General features: G+C 43.6%; 1 protein-coding gene across 4 annotated transcripts in view; it reads left to right on the top strand.

The window, feature by feature from the left end:
* The window catches only part of TBC1D8B (TBC1 domain family member 8B), a 37,176-nt gene extending 29,169 nt beyond the window's left edge, over nt 1-8,007 (top strand). For 3 of the 4 annotated variants that reach the window (XM_086469663.1, XM_086469660.1, XM_086469662.1), the window contains 8 exons: nt 2,612-2,710; nt 3,898-3,966; nt 4,180-4,420; nt 5,312-5,377; nt 5,657-5,740; nt 6,609-6,665; nt 6,988-7,085; nt 7,431-8,007. In XM_086469663.1, coding sequence (XP_086325789.1) covers nt 2,612-2,710; nt 3,898-3,966; nt 4,180-4,420; nt 5,312-5,377; nt 5,657-5,740; nt 6,609-6,665; nt 6,988-7,085; nt 7,431-7,841 — 1,125 coding nt within the window. In that variant the 3' untranslated portion in view covers nt 7,842-8,007. Of the gene's footprint in view, nt 1-2,611; nt 2,711-3,897; nt 3,967-4,179; nt 4,421-5,311; nt 5,378-5,656; nt 5,741-6,608; nt 6,666-6,984; nt 7,086-7,430 lie in introns of all 4 variants that reach the window. The other variant, XM_086469659.1, reaches the window with a different exon arrangement.
* The last annotated feature ends 8,396 nt before the right edge of the window (nt 8,008-16,403 follow it).

The raw sequence follows: 16,403 nt of genomic DNA, 5'->3' as shown, positions 1-16,403 counted from the left end.
GTTTCTAGTGAAAGATCCACCGTACATCTCTTTTGGGAGAATGTCCTGGCCTTGACTTAGAAAAGATTAACTAACTGTAATTTATATAATTTAGGAACTGTCCTCATTTTTACTAAGAGGACTTTACCATTAGTGGGGTGAACTAAAACAAGAATCAGAAATTCAAGTTCTCCTGAAGCATCTTTATCGCATTGGGCTAATCATATAAGAAGCCTGTGCTTCTGCTATCAGTGTTGTTTCACAAGAATGTTATACTGAAGAATCATGTTTGTAAAACTCTAAGATTCTTGTAAGAAGAGTTGCAAACTATTACAGGTCTGTCTTGTCATGTGAGATCTCATAGTGAGGATGAATACTTGCAGAATAAAGAACAAAAATGGTAAATAATGAAGTCCTGTAAATTGCATTCTTAAGTGTAAGCTGAAGCTTTCACAGAGATGGAATCATGACTGAAAGACAGAGCAAACAAAACTCCTTTTCTTCTTTCCCTGCCTTTACAGGCAGGTGGCTGGACCAAAGCGATAGCCTCTGATTTGGTCTGGCTTTTGAACGTTAATTTGAGCAGATCCCTGAACCTGAATCTCCCAGTTCCAAGTTGACAGCCCTGTTCCTAGGCCTGTATCCCCATTTTTATCTCATAGCTCCTTTTCTGAATTAAAATTTTTATCTTCAGTTGAGACTGAATTTCTTCAGTGCTGGTAAGTGTCACAACCCCTTGTTTGAGAACTGCTGATACAAAGTGAGAGTCAATTTCCTGCTTCCCATTTTGGCCAGACAGTTAATTTCAACACCATTCTGTTCTGGTGAAGGGTTTTATTTTTTTTGGTATCACTGTGGAAATAAAATAAAACGCATTTCGAAAGATAGAGTGCTGCAGTGTAGAGTTGTCATTCTGCAGATAGATCTAGTTATAAACAATGAATAAGTGAACAGAGATGTTCTTTGTGATACTGTTGATTCACATCGGTGTTCATAAGATAAATGAGATTAAGTGAAAAAATATGGAGTTGAATTTTAAAATGATGTTCAGTTTCCTGCCTGTATGACTCAGGCACAAATGCAAGACTCATTCTTTGGCAGTCTAATCAGGTAAGAAGTAGTCATGTTTAGTGAATGGAAGAACATAGAACATTTTATCACATCACACTAATTTAGAGTTAGATTATAGACCTTGTTTGTGTTCTTACTGAGGCTGTTGCACAATATCAGTGCCCAGAAGCCAGACCAGTGAATGAGCTATGATTCAGAGATGCAATTTCTCTCTGCTTCCTCTTGTTCCAAGTGAGAAGTATGCTGGTAGTGGTCTTCACAGGAAAATAGAAATATAATTCTGGATGAGAACTCTACAGGTCATCCAGTTCAGTTTCCTGTCTAGTGTCTGTCCAGATCATCCTTGAAAATGGTCTAATGTTTGTTAGAACTCTTCAACAAAGGAGAATCTGCAAAAAAATGTAGCCCATTGTAGGGTGTCTCTGCCCTTGTCAGAAAATATCCTAATATCCAGTGTAGTTCCTCTTGGATGCTTATAAAGTGCTTTTGAGGGCAGTCAGTTGCAGCTTTCTCTGCAGTTCCTTGTTGCTATTAGGTTGTTGTTGTTCATGATTTACCCTTTCAACTCTGATCTTTTCTTTTTCTAGATTCAACCCAACCAGTTCCTCTAACCTTTCCTCAAAGCTTAAGTGCTCGGACTCTTTATGACTGTGTTGCAGTTTGTTATATCTTCTTTAAAGTGCATTGCCGAAAATGGGAACAAAACACACGGTGGAAAAACTTCTGAAAGTCCTGCCTAGTTTGGTCATTTGTCACTCGTTTATTCTCAAAGTTTGTTGTTAGAACCAGTTGTGCGCGTGGTGCATTGTGATCGTGGTTAGGCCATGACTTCTTGGTTGCATGTGTTGCTGAAGAGGGTCAAAAACCTTACAGAAGTAAAGCTGTATCCTATCTGCTGTTTCAGTTCTACACACTAGACTGAATTTCCTCATAGGAGGAAATTAAATTGACTTGACATGATCTCGATAAAGAATGTTGGCCCTTTATGATTTATCTTATCTGTTTCTTAATTGTTTAGTAAGTTGTTCCATGATTTCTGTGGGAATTTGTTGGTTTTGCCTACGATTCACACTTTTCTTTGAAGGTACATGTATTTATTCTACTTCAGTGCTCAGACACCTTCCCTGTCCTTCAGAAATTCCAGCGGTAGCTAGAACGATCGAGAAATTACTTCAGCTAATTTCTAAAGTTCACCAGAGTGAATTTCAAGCCCTCACAACATACACATCTTAGTCTTTGCTACCCTGCTGTAGCAGTCACCAAGTGATAGCAGAGTTAGATATAGAGCAGGCACGTGGTAAAATCCCTTCCTTTGTCTTCCCCCACAGTGAACTCCTCCAGTTTCTTCTTTCCCCATCACTCTTTGAAAGACCTGCCCTTTTAAAAGTTAGACTGTTGAGGGAGAATGTTAGTGCTCTAATAAATCATTTTTTGCTCAGGGTTTCTGGGATCTTATTTGTGTCCATACCTGTATTGTACTTAGGTACAAGAAAGACAAAAATAGCTACTTAGATGTGTCTGGCAAGAGCTGATTTCATGGAACGATGCTTTTCCTTCGTAGAGATATGGTGATATTCGGTATGAGGATGTTGAGAGCATGCGCTGCAGGAACAGGCTTTATGTGATCCAGACGTTGGAAGCTACGACCAAGCAGAATGTGGTGAGTGACTTGGAAGAGCTAAACTCTTCCCTCTGATGAAATTCGTTCCGTTTTGAAAAATTCTGAGAAGAGCTACATTTTCTAGGGCCAAATACATAATTTTATATGCTGAAATCCCTCTCGTCTGCAGGGTGTCTGTTAACCGAGGTTTGGCCTGTGACGTTTTCAGTCTGAATCACAGCATGACCTTCTGGTCTCGTTACAAGTAACACATCGCAGCAGCTTCTAAAGGCTGGCGTATCTCTGACACTTTGCATTGATTGGAACACGCTGACCTATATTTCCATCTGCTGTTGTTAAATTGTTAATGCATTTCTCTTGGAGGCATAGAGCACTGTAAAATGTCTACAGTGCTACAGTAAAACAATTAATCACCTGCATTTTTACGCTGGGAAGCAATCCCAAATGTCACTGAAGAGATGACTGTACTGCATTCAGCAAGGGTTGCTTTTTGTCTGCGGTGTGCGTGGATGTCCGGCAACGCCTGCGTGGTGTGGTAGCACTTCAGCTGCCAATATCGTCCTTTAAGTTCACACTCCTGAATGAAGGTGGACGTTGCAAGGTGCTTCCTTTGCCTGTTTTCTTCAGTGCCTCATTTCCAGTAACTGACGATAATACCAGCCTCGTTACAAGCCGTGCTTTCTGTAGTAAATGCGGCTTGTAGGAACTGATACTAAATACTGATACTAAACTGGTATTAAATGTTGGTTGTGCTAAAATGATAACTGTTGCACTTCATTTTACAGAACATACATATAGTGAAGATGGAACCTGGTCTTGTAGCTGACTTTGTTTTAAAAAGCTGTGAATTTTTTTTTTTTAATGTAAAAAATGAGGATTCAGCTTCACTGTTGAGAACTGAACATGCATTTGCCCATTATAACGGGAGCTATATGTTATATCTCCATAAATAATTGAATTTTATCTCTTGGCTTTCATAGTGTAAGCTCCATGTATGCAAGTAGTGTGACTAGCTTTAAGCTCCCTTTTTGGGGGAGAAATGATTTCTTTTAGTCCATAATCTTCTGATTGCTTTTAAAAAGAAGTTCTATTCGTACTCCTTATTGTAGCATGCCAAAACCTGGAATGTCTTTTAATGTAAGGTTAAGTGTCCCATAACTTGATTCTACAGGCTTATTCCAAGGAGGGAAGACTCATTAATTAATTTTATCTTAATTTTCTTTCAGCTACGTGTTGTGTCCCAGGATGTAAAATTCAGTCCTAGTGATCTTGAAGAGCTTTATGAATTGTTCAAGGTAATGTGCCATTTTCCTCACTTCTCAAGTATCCATCTTAATGGTGGACTGTGTTGTGGGTGGTGAAACATTTAACAAATTGAGATAAAAGTTAAATTCAACATGTGTTTTACATGTCAGCTTTAAGTCAAATTACATAGTTAACTTCCCACATCTTTCACTCAGAGTGAGTTGGTGTTTCAGAAAATCTAACATTTTGTCTTTCCTTTGCAGAAGGAGCACTTTCTTTCCTGTTATTGGAATGTAAATAGTCCTGTCTTGCAACATCATGATGCCAGTCTGCCATATCTTGACCAGTATCGGATCGATTGCCAGCAATTCAGGGTTCTCTGTCATCTCCTGAGCCCCTGGTCACACTGTGCAAACAGAGACTCGCTTGCATTGTGGACATTCAGACTGATGGATGAGAGCTCCGATTGCCTTATAAACTTCAAACAATTTGCCTGTGTTCTTGGTACGAGAACAACACGTACATGTAGCACATCCACAAGGGAACTCCATCTTGGGAGTAGTCCTGGAGTGTATCACCTTCTATACAGTATATAAAGAGCCTAAGGAGACCAGCCTCTTAGCTTAGGGTCAGATAGTCTGATTTTAATCATGTGACATTAAATGCAAAGACTGTTAAAATGGCAAGCCAAATACTCAAAGTGTGTTTATAAGCTTGAGCGTGGGAGCTACACTATTTAGGTGAATGATAAAGGCTTTAAGTGACAGCACTGGCTCTCATTTTCTTGTCTGTATTTCACCATGAAATAGCTAGCACATGGCTTTACAAACTAGTAACTCTGAGATGTCAGTCCCCTGCAGAATAATCTCCTATTTGAGATTAAATTTAAAAATGGCTTTACCATCAAAATGTCAGAAAATCAGGAAGTGGTATGATCTCATTGCCCAGCCTGTTTGGTTGATGATAAATGCTTCCTCATACTAAGCCATCTCATACACAGATCGTGCAAGATGACCAATGCTCTGTATCTGTGGGGAACTGAAAGTTTTTTTGATTTACAACTCTATTCCTTTCATCTTGTTTTTGAAATGGTATTGTTCAGGAAACAAGAACTGGAGGGAAAATGCTGAGAAGACGTTAGTGCTGTATTTCTTTGGTGCTGTGGTCTCATTTTAGCAAGCCGTAGACATTACTAGTGTTCTTTCCTCGGTGAGCCAAACCCCAGGCTCAGCTGCAGGTGATACTGCCTTCCTTAAGCTTAATCTCTGATTATACTCCGTGTAAGGCAGGACACATGTCCAGTTCCAGCCTCGCTGGCTGTATTTGTGTGGGTTAAGAGAGTGTTTCAAAGCGTGGTCCAGTTGAACAGACTGTCTTGCCTCTTTCCTCTGACAGATACCATGTATAATGGAAGTTTCACTGACAAACTCAAGCTTCTTTTTAAATTGCACATCCCTCCAGGTAAGTGAGAGGCAATGACATCTGGGGAGGCATATTCCTGGCTTTTATCATCTTTGCATGTTTTTTTTCCTGTTTTCACCAGTCCTGTATACAGTACAGTCCAATAGCTGTAATACAGATGTGTGTTTCTTCCAGAGTGGTGTATTGTTTGGGAAGGACTTAATCTGCTCTGACACTGTTTCTCTTCATTGGGACCATCTGTACAAAGCTTTGCTTTTTATCACTGTTTTGGTAATGCTTGGGAGCCCCAAACCCACTTTATTAATATATTTGTTGCAGCTTTTACTGAAGTAGAATCTCTAAGCCCTTCCAAAGGCGATGATCTTTCAAAAGAAGAACTGATCCACTTCAGCCAACTCGGTGGTAAGCTCCAGAGTGTGAGGCTTTGCCTGCAAAATATTAGAAGGAATCTGTTAATTATCTTGTGGTGAAAAGTGGGGAGCTCTCTTCTGAAAACTAGTAAATCCAGTAAATCGTATCACCATTAACAAGAATCCTCTGTGAAGATCTTCTGTAGGTAGTTACATTTTCATATAGTAGTGCAGAATTTGTGGATAGCTAGTCTGATGGTGGAATTCAAAGGCCACGAGTGTTTACATGGAAATAGGGGAATGTATTTGGTCAGCATTTTTCAGCATAGTAGGCAACCTGTTGCAGTGGTTATTGAAGTGCATTTCACTTTTGCATTCAAGGCACAAAGGGATGATATTTCCTACCTCAAGAAATAAAATATCCAAATCCATAATTATTTTGAGGCACATAAGCAAGTGTTTCAAAATCCTTTGCTTCCAAGTAAGGTGAAAAAAGTTTTGTGGGGTCTAAGTTTACGGAGTTGATAAAATATTCTGTGTGGAAAGCTGTGTGGTTTTACTTCTTGGGAAGACAGATCTTTTTTGGTTTTTAAAAGCTATCCAAAAGTACCTTATCTGTAATAATACATGTTCTCAGCACTGTTCAAGACATGGGCCATGAACATTATGAAGATTATTTGCTTGATATAACTGATTGCAATTTCTTTTGTAATATTCAGCCTCATGGGGGCTTCTATTTTTATAGCAAGTATACAAATCTTACCACGTGGTTTCTTCTTGGCCTAATGTGTGTTGAGAACATAGAGGTCGGTGAAGATCTTGCCCCTTAAGGAAGGAATTTTTGATAAAAGGAAATGAACCATTGGCCTTCCTTTCTCAAATACTTAACTCTTTCTTCTTTTTGTCCTCCTAAACTGCAGTTCCATCTGTTGGGGATAGTCTTGAAAGTGACTCTTTGAAGAGCAGCCCAGAAAAAGGTAAAGAATTGTGGAGACGCGTTTGGTAACTGTGTGTCTTTTGGGGGAAGTAGAGCTGGGAAAGTGTGTGGTGACAAAGTGTGCTGAGTGACATCATCTCTAGCACAGCGCGAACTATCCAGTTTTGTAAGTGTAGTCCTGGGGGGCGAGAGGGTAACCTAAACTCTCCTCCTGTTTAGTCCTTGGCCCCGCTGCTCTGTTGAGAAGGAATGACATTGAGGATGCCAGTTCTTTTGCTCATCATCCCTCATGGGAAGCTCTTAGTTCCTTTTTGTTCACTTCTCTTTTTCTTTCTTTTTTTTTTATTCTTTTTGTCAAGTAGGGAAGGGGAAGGTTGATATTCAGGCATATCTAAAGCAATGGCAGGATGAACTTCTTAAAAAAGAAGAAAACATTAAGGATTTGCCAAGAATGAATCAGGTAAACTGTCTGACTGAGTCTTAAGTCTATTTTTGACTGCCGTTTGTCCTTGAAGTGCTATTAGTAGTTTTCTAAAGGATTTTTAGGATCCCTTGAATTGCAGACCTTCACATCAATCATTAGACTGTGGGGTTTTTTTTAAACTGCTGTAACTGTGAGCTTATGAAGAGAGGGACTTTCAGACACACTGAAGTTTGAAAGGGCTGGTCCATGTCCATATGGTCATTAGGGCAGTTGTACTGGGTGCCGCGCAGCAGCAGGCACTGGATCGAGATCACAGTGTGTCGTGAAACAGGACAGTTGTGTTGCTGGTCTCTGAACAGTCTCCTCCATATCTCTCTGTAGTCTCAGTTCATCCAGTTCTCAAAAACGCTGTACAATCTGTTCCATGGGGATCCTGAGGAGGAGCTGTTGTATCGGGCTATAGCGGTGGTTACCAGCCTCCTGCTGAAAATGGAAGAAGTTGGAAGAAGGCTGCAGAGCCCCGCATCACCAGTCACAAGTCCAGTTGCCGTTGTGGAGGTGCCTGCTGAAGTCCCCAGAAAAGGGCAGGAGGAAAGCAGCTCTGAGCAGGCCGAAGGCAGTGGAGCGCGGAGTTTGAGAGGGAACCATGAATGGTCTTTTGCCTTTGAACAGATTCTGGCGTCCTTATTAAACGAGCCAGCCTTTGTGAGATTTTTTGAGAAACCTCATGACATAAAAGTTAAAATAGAGAGTGCTAAGAATTTACAACTCAAAGCAAGAACCAGATTGTAATTTTCTTTAGCTTCGACTCTGAATTAACCACATAACGCACTTACAAATGAAGGTTGTTACTATGGAAATTGAGTCTGGTGTTTACATAGGGAACAGAGTTTGAACAGTTAGCTTTAAATATCAGATTACTGGTATGTAATGTAAATAAAAATAGTTTGAAGCACAATCACTTTCTTGCATTGCTCATAAGTTTCACTCCAAAAAAAAGGACTGAATAATGAACTGGTTTTACCATGTTATTAAAATATGCAACATTGCTTGGAAATACTGGATGTGACCTATGGCAAACCTGCCTGAATGACAGCTGCTACACTGCGTGCTCTCCAGGTTCATTTCTGTTACTGGGATAAAAGGAGTGACTTCCCGCCACTTACACTTAAAAGGGGTATCGACAGCTCAGAGGTTGTCTTCCAGGTTAGTTTAATTAGTTATTTCCAAATTTGCATGTGGACCGGGATCAAAGCAGGACCAAGACTAAAAATAGAGGCTACGGTAGGCATGAGAGCATGAGGTTGGAGAAGATAGTTGCCCTCCTCTCAGTTCCTCTGCTTTGCTGTTACCGGTGGTGGTCCTGGGCTCTGGCAGATTCCAGCCCCTCGTCGGCAGTTTGCAGGCTGCATTCTCCCAGCCCACCTCTCGGTTTCTGCAACAACTGGTTTCCTGCTTTTCTAGCTCAGCCTGTGTGTAAGTTCTCTTTTCCATTTTCATACCGATCCTCGTACAATACAGGTGAAAAGGGTGGAAGCTTGTTTGGTCATCCAGGCTGCACGTGGATGCAAAACCTGGTATAGGTTGTTGAAATCAAGGGAAAGCAGTGGCTAAATCTGTCTGACCACGTGGTGGTTGTCATTCTTGCAAGAGGAGCCGCTGTTGGCCTCTTAGGAGCACGTTGATGAAATGTATTGTTTTCCTTGTGTTTGGAAAGCCCGAGCACAGACCATCTTTAGCTGCTTCATGGTTAGCAGAATGCTGATGCTGAACTGCTAGGGACAGATTGCAGTTACTCCTTTGCCTACCCTGAGTCCACACCTCAACCTAGTAATTATTCTTTCTTTTCTATAGCTGTCTGGATTATTGCTGCTGTACTATTTTCTATTTATCTGCCAGGATTCATGGCAACAAGAAAATCCTCTTGAATCTAACTTGAAATTTTTAATGTATAAAAAATGATATAACAAAGATCCTGTGGAGGCAAGCTCTGCCAGCACTAATGCTGATAAATGTTGACCTTGAACCTTTAGTAGCTGGTGCTAGAATGGGTTCAGAGAAAGGGCAAGAGCTTGTATTTTAACACCACCAACAAAGTAAACTGGGACTCTGCTAACCTAGTTAAAAATGGCTGTTTCTAAAGCCTGTATGACAATCTTTCTCTGCAGAGCAGCATTATTTTTATACTGTGCATGTTTTTGTAAAGAAGCAAAATGGGGATGGTATCATTCATTGAGGCTTTTCTTGCAATACTAATATGAATGAAGACTACAATGAAATTCTGACTTGTGTTACCAGCACTTGGTGAAATACCATTGTTGCAGCTGGTGTTAAAGTTCCCGTGCTCCTTCTAAAGAATCCAGTTTTGATCAGGAGCAATGAATTTATGAATTATTTCTTCTATTTTCCCCCATACTCTCAGGTATTAATATAAAATAAAGTTTTATTGAATGAACAGTAAGTCCAAAAACTGTATCACATATGTAAGAAATGGGGAACCTTTTTTCAGAAGCCTTCACCAAGTAATTACACTTGATACAATAGGATACTGATTTGTATTTTTATGTGTAAAATATAAAAAGTATTTAATCCATTCAAATGGCTACGTTTCTGAGGCAAAGTAGGGCAACACTGTGTTACTTTTAAAATGTATTTACTCACTGTTTTCCTAATGTTTTAGAAATGCAAAGCAGATGATATTGTTCTAGTCCAGGATGTGCTCAGATAAGGTTTGCTCAGTGAGTAATTCTTCTACAAATAGCTGTGTTGAAATAAATGGCGCCCCATGAAAATAGATGCAGCTCAATGAGATTTTTTTTGGTTGAGAGCCAAGATGTTAAGATCTAAGTACACAAGACTGTACTGAGGGAACCTGCAAAATACAATAGCCTTGTGGCAGTGCTTGGTTTGCTTGTGCAAAACTGAGCACCTTTTCTATTAGTGTCAGTCCAAGAGACTGTGGAGCCGTTACCAGTTATGTAGCAGCTGTTTCAGCTATTGTATCTATGTACAAAGAGAGGTTACCAGCATATATATATATGTACCTATATATAAAATAGATTTAAGGTGATAAGTTAGGATATGTAGAACACTAACTTTTATTAACTGCATGGATTTTCTGTTCGATTTGTTTATATTTTTTCCCCAAAATGGTATAATCTCTTTAAATCGTTCCTGTAATACACCTGCAGGTCGATCCAGCAAGGCTAGTCAGAGGGGCCGGGCATCCAGCCTCAGCAGGACGGAGGGTGGAGCAAGGCCACTTCCAGCAGGCTGGCAGCACTCGGGCAACTGCCGACCTGGCAGGTTCTTCCTTTTGGAGCCTGCGGACCACGGGCTGATCCTTGGGGGGGGATCTAGAAGGAGCAAAGGCCGGGTATTTCCAAGGAGCGTGACCCAGAGATGTGTTCCGGGGCTGCTTCCATGTTGGGGGACGCTTGTGCTTTGCTTGTGCCAGAGTAACTCGAGGTAGTCAGCTCCTTCCCTCCCTTTCCTATCGTGGAGCTGGGCTGGCTAGCAAACACACGCAGGCTTAGCTGGGACTGGGGGAGCGAGAGCGATGGAAGCTCTTTCCCTCTCTTCAGTCCCAAAGGCTGAGGCCTTGACTTTAAAGCCCTGCCTGGTCGGGGACAGAGAGCCCCAGCTCTTCGGCCACCTGAAGTTCTGGGTGATGCAAAGATGAACCCAGCTGCCCGTCACAGTGCCTTGGGACGCTGCGGGTGTGCGCGCTTCTGTGGCAGGAGGTCAGCTGCCGCGTGTAGCGGGAAATGAAGCAGAAGTGCTAGCAAGGAGCTTGGCGGCTGCAGAATGTCTGACCCCGAATTACTCAGCTGCTTCCCCAGGGGGGGGACTTCCCATTCAAATTGTAACTTGGAAGTTTTTAGAAGTGTTTTTGAGCTTTGAGCTGTTCATTCACGAACCGGAAGCAGGGTGGGTAAGTGAGTACTGATGTGTCATTTCACGTATCCCTGGTGTTTTTATTTTCTCGGTTCACTCAGAGGAAATAAACGATTGTGCATCATTCATATGAAATAGCTGTAGGTAGGACAGAGGTTGCTAAAACTAGTGATGCTGTTTGTACAGTTTCAAAATTGCACTACCTGCTGCAGTGCCACCAGTGTGGCTTGGCAGCTGTGCCATGGTTATTTACCCTGAAACTCCCTCAGTGGCCGTTGGCGTGCGCTGCGCAGCCCTCGCCGCTGGCGAGGCCGTTATTGCTGTTGCTGTGCACATAAGGTGCCTTTTGTCAAACGTCAGCGGTAGCCCAGGGGAGTGGCCGGCAGAGCTGCCTTGTTCCCTCCGTCTAGCGATACCCCGTCACCGTCCCCTGCGCTCCAGGGGGATGGCGGCAGCCCTGACCGCCCCGAGGAGCTGGCTGCTCGAGCGCCGAGCTCAGGGCTTCAACACGCGCGGTGAGGGAATGGCTAAACTAATAGTAATAAAAATACAAGCCCTTTCCCCCTTGGGGGAGGAGTGCTTGTAATTCAACCAGCAGCATTTCCCAAGACGTGGAAAGGGTCGCTGCCGTGTGATTCAGAAAAAGCACTCTGTGTTTCCATCCATTCCTAAAACAAGCCAGTTGTTCATCACTCTAATGGCTAGATAATGTATTTTTAGAAGAGTTTGCTACCATCATGACTAAGAAATAGCTGTGTGTGAACTTTATTAGAAGTTTCTCATCCAGTTGCACCATACAAAGTTCTTGATTGTGATTGCAGTTGTTATCTGGACTAAAACACAAAGAAATATTCCAATTTGTTCCCAGAAAAAAATAGGCTATTTTGTCTTTTTTGCTATAGCTTTGTCACTTTACCAAGGAGGCAACACATGTTTGTGTTGGCAGGTTGGCTTTTTATACAAGGTATTGTATGCAGAAGTACTGTAAGATGAAGAGGGTGTTAAATAAAAATTTGTTTTGCTGTAAAAAAAAAAAAATCGTCTGTGTTTGAGGCACTATTATTTCTCACGATGGATGGTTTCACAAGTTCCTTCAAGAGCATTGGTCATGTTAAAGCTACGTTTAGTCACTGCTTTCCAAAGGAAAGACCAAGCCAAAAAAACCCATGCTTGGATGCCAGCCTCCCCAGAAGGGGAAGAAAAATGAAGAGGAGATCCAGATTTTGAAGCCTGGGCCTGGTTCAGCCTTGCATACAGCCTGAGCTTGCTTCAGTGCAAGGAAGAGCCCTGCTACTCGTTTTTTGCATCCCAATTAAAACATTTACAGTATGCAGACATGTTCACCCTGACTCTGATGCCTTGTTCTGTCTAATTTATGCATTGCCCCTGTTGCTTCTCATACTGGTCATGGAAATCCCAGTCCCTGTCTTGAACCCCATCCCTTCAGGTGTTTATGCACATGCTTATGTGACGGCTGCTGCTCCTCTGCCTCCTGGCGAGCAAGGAGCAGATTCTGAACCCCAGCAGACCCGTACCACCCAGGCAATAACAACAGCAGTAAAAGGTCTTACAAGTATTATTTTATTTCATCATCTTTTTTTTTTTTTTTTTTTTTTTTTTTAAAATACTATGTACAATCTGTTTAAAGCTTGTCAAAATGCACAGGCTCCCACTCAATGGAGCTGTGCAGGGATTCAAGACGGGAATAAAATCTTTACTGTTCATCTTCATAAGACACTTCCTTTTTCCCATTACAAAATACTTTTAAGAATAGTAACATTTATAAATGTTTCTATATTTGACATCATATAAAATAAACCAAGATTTATACTCCATTCTAAGATTTTTTCTTCTTTTTTTTTTTTTTTTTTTTTTTTACATGAAGTATATACAATATGTACAGCAACTTTTCACTGTGTTTGTCAAACCAGCCTGATTATACCCACCAGGCTTTAGCTTATATGTACAAATACGCTAAAAGTGCAAGACTTTATTAATTAAAGCTGCCTGTGTTTTCAGAGGTCTGGAATTGTGTGGCCTATAGATATTTTTTTATATATAGATATACACATACATACATACATGTATTTTTAATATACATATATATATATGTATCTGTATATCCATATATATATAGAGAGAGAGAGAGACAGAGATCTAGTATGTAGGTGCTTGTGTACTGGAAAGCCTCAGAACAATAACGAATAGTAGGCTGACACGACACTGGAGCCCAGCCCCAACACAGGCGGCATCGGTCACGTTCCTACCCTCTGCTTGTCACCAGTAAGTCACGCTTGTGTTTTCTTGTAAGCACCTGGGGGAGGGGAGGGTGTGACCCAAACCCACCAGCAACCCTCAATTCCAAATGGGTCCCAAAAACACAGGTCATAGCTAACACCGAGGTAAACAAATACAAATCAACCTGAATAAAGAGATTTATATTTTTTTTTTTTTGAGAGTGTGACGATATAAGGCAAAAATCCCATGGCCTGACTCAGCCTTCCCCAGCTTGGAGGCAGACTGAGCAGGGACCAAGCAAGCCCCAAAAAGGGTCTGTGGGATTTTGTCCTTCGGAGCATGTCTGGAAAACACGGCTCTACCCGTGAGGCAGCGCCTGGGACCACGCAGCCACCCACCACCCAGCAGGGCGGCACGAGATAAAGTGCGGTTTAGGTCTCTCGGTTCAGCAAGGCCAATCTAACGTGTAAACAACATCCCTGCAAACCTCCTGTGCTCCTCGCTGCGAGCAGGGCCGGCGGTGCCACCACCCACGCCCTACCCCTCCCTGGCTGTGCAGCCCAGCGCTGCCATCAGAAGGGCTGTGTCCATGGCACAGCCCCGTCCGGCATCCCCACTGCCACCCCCCCCCCCCCCCCAAACCCTTTTACAACCCTTGTTTGTTGGACTTGCTTTCAAAGCCACAGCACTGCCAGCGCACTACTCTGCCTTGGCTACCTCCCTACCAAGCCCTGTTAAAATACTCCACCCCCCCCCTGCCCCCAACAAGCCCCTGACCCCGACCACCTCCACCTCTGAGATACATTTGATTGACACCTGCCATGGCTGAGCTCACGTAAGGTGACGGGACACTGCAGAACAGCCATGATGGTGTGTTGGAGTGATGCAGGTTTAATGGGCATGACAGGAAAATGCATGGCCTTTCCCTTCTGCCTGCCACACCAGGCCACAGACGCTGTACAGCGGTCCACATCCCACTACCAGCAGTGAGGTGGCACCAGCCTCGCTCTCGTAACCCCAGGGCTAAGGGCTGCTGGGCGTCCCCTCGGCTCCGTGCTATGGCCCACTGCACTTCCCAAAAGGCTGCTCGTGGCTGGGAGGCTGCACCTCCCCTCTGCCTGCTCTGCAACCCGCAAGCCGTCACCGCTGGCATCCCCGGGAGGTGTGTGCCCAAATGCCCCAGCCAAAGCCAACACATACCGATGCTTCTGCCAAGGGAGAGGCCTTGCACAGTGCTTGTTTGTATGCCCACCCCCGTCCCCGCCGAAACACCAAAGCAGCCCCGTGTCTTGCACCAGCCCCATGAAAGCTGCAGCCTGCTCCAGCAGCCTCCTCTCACCCCCACCCTGGGCAACGTGGCACATCAAAACCACATCCCCTTCCCCATGAAGAACCCAGTGGGTGGAAACAGTCCCTTGTGTGAACGGGGCCGGAGCATGGCTGGGGCAGGTGGTGAGGCACGCCGCGCCCAGGCAGCAGGAAGGCTGCGGCCAAAACTGCGCCGGGGCCAGATCCGTCCCGCTCCCGTTTCAAACTGGGGCTGCCATAACTTGTTTCAGGCAGGTTGATACAGTCGGGTTTTTCTGCCCCCTTTTTACCAAGCCCACGTGCTCACGCTTGGCCCCAGAGCTAACGAAGTCCTCCCAGTGCTGCAGCCCGGAAAATGTGTGTGGCTGGTGGGGGAAAAATGCGCTAGCTGGCTAGGTATAGCTACCTCATTAGGTATCTCTAGCTATAGTTATACAGACCTTTAGCTAGACCAATTTTTTTGCATGCTGACTTTCCCACTTCCCCCCTTTTCTTGAAACACAGGGCTGCTTGGGGTCGCTTGTGCCAAAGGGTGCTCCGTCAGTAAGGACCAGCATCCAGCTGCTGCAGTGGTGTGACGAGCCAAGAAAGCAGCTTGCACAAGAAAAAAAGCGAACAAATGCCAAAACCAAAAAAAAAGGCAAAAAACCCCCACGCTTTGCTTGGATTCGACAGAGGTTACGAACCAACCCATCCCTACACCTTGCTCTGACTGCTGGATGGAGCTTTGCTGTTAGATGGACCTAGTCCTAACTAACCATTTTCTTGCAAAGCTTATAGTAATGGCCTAACCCATCTCGTATGTTTGGGCTCCAACAGTGCCCAGTGTTAGTACTCAGCTACTTACGCCTCAAAATATACATTTTCATTTTTCCTTTGGAAAGACACAAACAGTAGGGACACTTAACTATACACCCACTGAGGAATAAACTGTTTTTTCAATTAATAAATATAAACTTATAGTTAAAAAGTGACAATTTACAAAAATACAATTTATTGCTGACCCTACGGGCTTGTAACATCGCTTGTGTCATTGTGATCATATGTTTCAGGTTCTCCAAATTGAAACATGACCCAGCAAAACCACAAAGTTTGCCGTCATATGCTGTTCTATGCTTGTTTGTTTGTTTTCATTTATAGAAACATATACGACTACAATCACTTGAAACAAAACAACCAAAAAAAGAACGAGTAAGGATTCTTTGTCTGTAACCTGAAAAATATTTGGCTACAGGGAGTAAAAACCATATAAATTTATCTGCACTTGTTAACCAAAATAAAACATGACAAATATCTTACTAGCTGTGATGTGAGCTGGTATAACAACAGTAAGAAATTCAGGCAAAAGTGGTGTTACATAAATTAGCAGCATCATCCAAGTTCCTGGAAAACCAAAAATCGCGGGACTGAGGTATAGAAAAAAGGAAAAAAAAAATCCACAATGGACCTACGACAGCGAAACGAGTTATGTACACGGTAATCCAACGGCGTCCTGCAGACCAGTACAGTCTGTGTATGTGCTCCAAATACTGGGCTTAAATTCACAGTGACTTTCAGCATCGAAGTCCTGAATGGGAAAGGGTTTTTCCCGCTGCAAAGCAATCTTCGTGGCGACCTGGTCACTACCCTCCCTGCAGCCAGAAAGCCACCGCCTTCCAGTTGTACCCCTGGGCTGGGCAAGGGCACGTAGAGCTGCCGGAGCAGCATCACGGACCGGCTGCGTGGAAACCCCAACTGCCGAGGTGCCCCCGGAGCTGTCTGCCCCCGGTGGGGCCCGTCCCTCCAGCCACCACCTTCCCCGGGGGGGGCCCGACCTCACCCGTGCTCTGACGGCGTCGTCCTCCCCTCCGCGTGCGCCCGGGGCGCCGAGCGGCTGCAGCCAAGGTGGTCCCTGCCTCCCGGCGCCGGTGT

This window comes from Leptosomus discolor, chromosome 9 (genome assembly GCF_034619465.1).
Source record: "Leptosomus discolor isolate bLepDis1 chromosome 9, bLepDis1.hap2, whole genome shotgun sequence".
Lineage (NCBI taxonomy): Eukaryota > Metazoa > Chordata > Aves > Leptosomiformes > Leptosomidae > Leptosomus > Leptosomus discolor.
The sequence above is the reverse complement of the archived record's forward strand: the minus strand, read 5'-3'. Positions and strand labels throughout refer to the sequence as shown.